The 4186-nt window shown below is 42.5% G+C and overlaps 1 protein-coding gene across 1 annotated transcript in view; it reads left to right on the top strand.

The window, feature by feature from the left end:
* Window positions 1-4186, top strand: part of RPGRIP1 (RPGR interacting protein 1) — a 90607-nt gene that overhangs the window by 17215 nt on the left and 69206 nt on the right. The window contains exons 4-5 of the mRNA XM_037744282.1: window positions 525-624; window positions 1979-2158. Of these exons, the coding sequence (XP_037600210.1) occupies window positions 525-624; window positions 1979-2158 (280 nt within the window). The remainder of the gene's footprint in view (window positions 1-524; window positions 625-1978; window positions 2159-4186) is intronic.

Raw genomic sequence — 4186 nt, forward strand, 5'->3', positions numbered from 1 at the left:
AAAAAAAAAAAAAAAAAAAAAAAAGGGGGGGGGGTAGAAAAATGCATGAATTTAAATTTCAGATCCATTTAACAGTTCAGCATAACTGGGTACCCCTTATGTACTGGGCACTAGAGATAAAGATGGTTACAGTTGGATACAGTCTCTGCCCTGGACAAGCTTCCATCTTTTTTTTCTTCCTATTTGTACTTGCTCACTTGAGGGTCTATAGTTCAGCTGACTTTGGTTGCAGTTCTTTCCAAGAGTTTAAAAAAAAAAAAAACTCCTTGAGGACCAATAGTCCTATAAGGATTTCACCCAGGTCTCAAGACTTTGAATGCTCGAGCCTGTGTGTTTCAGCATTTGGTTTTCTGGAGGGTATTGCCAGGGTCTACATCCTTTTTGAGTTTTAAGGAACAGGGAGTTTAATAAGCAAGAGAAGGGGGAAGAAGGAAAGAAGCTCCCCTGTACAGAGACAAAGGTGGGGGTGCTCCAAAGTGAAGAGAAGGAACCTCTGAGTCTGCATCTTCTGTCTAAACTTTTAGGGCCAAGGGACAGGCTAAGCTACACAGCCCCTCCGTCGTTTAAGGAGCATGCGACAAGTGAAAACACCAGAGGTGAAATAGCCAGTGAACCCAGCGAACTGTGAGTTCTTGTCATTTATCCCATGTTGTTATTCCTGCCACTTTAATTAGAAAGGCATAATTTAGGGAACAAGTGAATGTTGGTGATTTGAGTCTTTTCAGCCTGATCAGAGAAGATGAAAGTCAACCCTAGGTCAAATTCCAACGTCATTGCTTAAAAATGGAAAAAAGGCTTCTCTCTGTCCTCTGAGGAAATTGAAATAAAGGTCTGTAGGGGAGAGATCCTTTAAGCCCCAAGGCAGGAGCAAAAAGCCTCAGCCTATTTCCATATAAATAATGAAGAAAGTAATTAGAAATATAACCCTAGTAGTTATTCATAGGTGATCTTAATTCTTTTACTAATGCCTCTCAGGAAGTGTGAACCTGGGGTGACATTGTGAAAAGAATGACACTAAGGCAAGATGCTCTAAGCCCTCTGTCACGCGCCCGCATAAGGGCTGCTGGAGGGTGCCTTGGCTGTGCGGCAGTGCCAGCACTGGAAAAGCGCCCACTGTTCAGCTAAGGAAGGCAACGTCCAAAATAGCTGAGACTTCCTCCTTCCCCAGAGGAGTTAGGAGAAAACTCAGCTTCTCCAAGCTCTTGTGGTAAGGCCTAATGGCTGTCAGGTGAACCCACAGACATCCGGGCGCTTAACTATCTCTGTGATGCTGTGCTTCAGTGGTCACGTTCCATGGCTACTCTTATGTTCCTTTTTTCTTAGATAATCAGTAATAGTAAAATAAATCTTGTAGTTCTTTTTGATAAGTATGGAAAAAGTGCTGATGAATTATGTTCCTTACCTTACTTCGGGTGCCAGAAATTCCTGAGCCCCCTCCCTGAATGACATGTGATATACTTGACCCTATCACTGCCACACCCTATCTACCCTGCCCCCGTCTCTGACCAAGACCACACCCTACCTAACCTGCCCCCAGATTTGCAACTCGGTAAAAGTGAGGGCATCCCGGCATTCGCGGCCACTTCAGGACTCCGCGATTTGGTTGGCAGTGGACCCCCAAACCCAAACTCTTTTCTCTATCTCTGTGTCTTGCATCTTTTATTTCTACAATTTCTCATCTCCGCACCAGCAGGGAGGGGCTCAGAACCCTGTAGAGCTGGACCTTACAAAGGTCCTTCTCTCAATTGAAGTTATTCTCCCTTTCCATTCCTATTTTGTTCCTTAGATCATAATTCATTTGTTTTTGTTTGACATTTGGAAGCTATATTTTATAAGATTTTTCTCGTCGTGTACCAAGATTACTGACTCATTTAACTTTTTACATGTGTGAGAACCCAATTCTAAACCTGTAACAACAGTTTCCAATTATCGCTTTTGTATTTAGTGATTCTGGTTCTAACAGTATAATTCCTTTCAGCAATGTCATAAGTATGACTAATCCCATTGTTGTATGCATGCCTAACAGTGCCCCCATCATGACCAGCAATACCATGCAAGTGGAAGAGCCACCCAAGTCCCCTAAGAAAATGTGGTCTAAAGATGAAAATTTTGAAAACAGAAGCTCTTTGGAGTGTGCTCAGAAGGCTGCAGAGCTTCGGTGAGAGTGTGGCACTCCATGCTTCAAACTTTAATGAACTGAAAAAGCTAAGAGATTGTTATTTACATCTTTCCTCCATCGGGTGGGGGAGGTGGGGAACAGAATGTTTGGGATTAAATTCAATCTGAGTAGACATGGAGTCCCTAGTAGGTTGAGAAATGGATTAACCTGCCAGCCACAGTGGCTCATACCTATTATCCCAGCTCTTTGAGAGGCCGAGGTGGGCAGATTACCTGAGGTTGGGAATTCAAGACCAGCCTGGCCAACACGGTGAAACCCCATCTCTACTAAGAATACTAAATTAGCTGGGCGTGGTGGGTGGCGCCTGTAATCCCAGCTACTCAGGAGGCTGAAACAGGAGAATCCTTGAACCTGGGAGTGGAGGTTGCATTGAGCTCAGATCACACCCTGGGCAACAAGAGTGAAACTCTGTCTCAAAAAAAAAGAAAAATTGATTAACCTAAAGAGGTGTTTATGTATAATAGAAGAGTTGCTGCTTTACTATATAGAAGGAAAACTACCTCATTCTCATGACCAAATGGGATTCTTAGCCTTCTCTGTGCATCAATTTCTAGATAACTTTTTTTTTTTTTTTTTTTTTTGGCATGGAGTCTCACTCAGTCACTAGGCTGGAATGCAGTGGCATGATCTTGGCTCACTGGAACCTCAAACTCCCTGGTTAAAGCGATTCTGCTTCCTCAGCCTCTTGAGTAGCTGAGATTACAATCACGTGCCATGCCCAGCTAATTTTTGTATTTTTAATAGAGACAGGGTTTCACCATGTTGGCCAGAATGGTCTAGATCTCCTGACCTCATGATCCACCTGCCTCAGCCTCCCAACATGCTGGGATTACAGGTGTGAGCCACCACGGCCCAGCTGGATAACTTCTTAAAAACATATTTTTACTTATTAAAGACGGGGTTTCACCGTATTGGTCAGGCTGGTCTTGAACTCACAACCTCAGGTGATCTGCCCACCTTGGCCTCCAAAGTGCTTGGATTACAGGCGTGAGCCACCACACCCAGCCTAAAAATACATTTTTAAGACAAGTTTTTAGTTTTATAACAAAATTAAGCAGGAAATGTGTACCCACTGCCTCTATATACACACACAGCCTTCCTAACTATTAATACTCCTTACCAGAGGGGTGCATTTGTTACAATCCGTGAAAATACATTGACACATCATTATCACCCAACAGCCATAGTTTACATTAGGGTTTACTCTTGGTGTTGTATATTCTATGGGTTTTGACAAATGTATAAGGACATGTAGCCATCATCATAGTGTCATACAGAATAGTTACGCTGACCTAAAAATCCTGTGTTCTACCTAGTCGTATCTTTGATCTCCAGCCCCTGGCAACCTCTGATTTTTTACTGTCTCCAGTATGCCTCTTCTAGAATGTCACTGGTGGGGTTACACAGTATGTGGCATGTGGCCACTTTTTTTTTTTTGAGGCAGTCTCATTCTGTCACCCAGGCTGTAATGCAATGGTGCAATCATCTCGGCTCACTGCAACCTCTGCCTCCCGGGTTTAAGTGATTCTCCTGCCTCAGACTCTCGAGTAGTTGGGATTACAGGTACCTGCCACCACACCCGGCTAAATTTTGTATTTTTAGTACAAAAATACATGGTGAAACGGTTTCACCATGTTGGTCAGGCTGGTCTCAAACTTAACCTCAGGTGACCCGCCTGCCTCAGCCTCCCAAAGTGCTGGGATTACAGGTGTGAGCCACCATGCCCAGCCTTATGCCCTTTTCAAATTGGCTTCTTTCACTTAGTAATATGCATTTAAGCTTCCTCACCATCTTCTAATGATTTGAAAGCTAATTTTTTCAAAGTGCCAGATAAGATTCCCTTGTCTATAAGTACCAATTTATCCATTCAACTACTGAAGGATGTCTTGGTTGCTTCGAAGTTTTGGCAATTATGAATAAAGCTGCTAGTAATGTGTAGTTTTTTTTTTTTTTTTTTTTTTTTTTTTTTTTTTTTTTTTTTTTTTTTTTTTTTTTTTTTTTTTTTTT

This window comes from Cebus imitator, unplaced genomic scaffold (genome assembly GCF_001604975.1).
Source record: "Cebus imitator isolate Cc_AM_T3 unplaced genomic scaffold, Cebus_imitator-1.0 Scaffold170, whole genome shotgun sequence".
Taxonomy (NCBI): Eukaryota; Metazoa; Chordata; class Mammalia; order Primates; family Cebidae; genus Cebus; species Cebus imitator.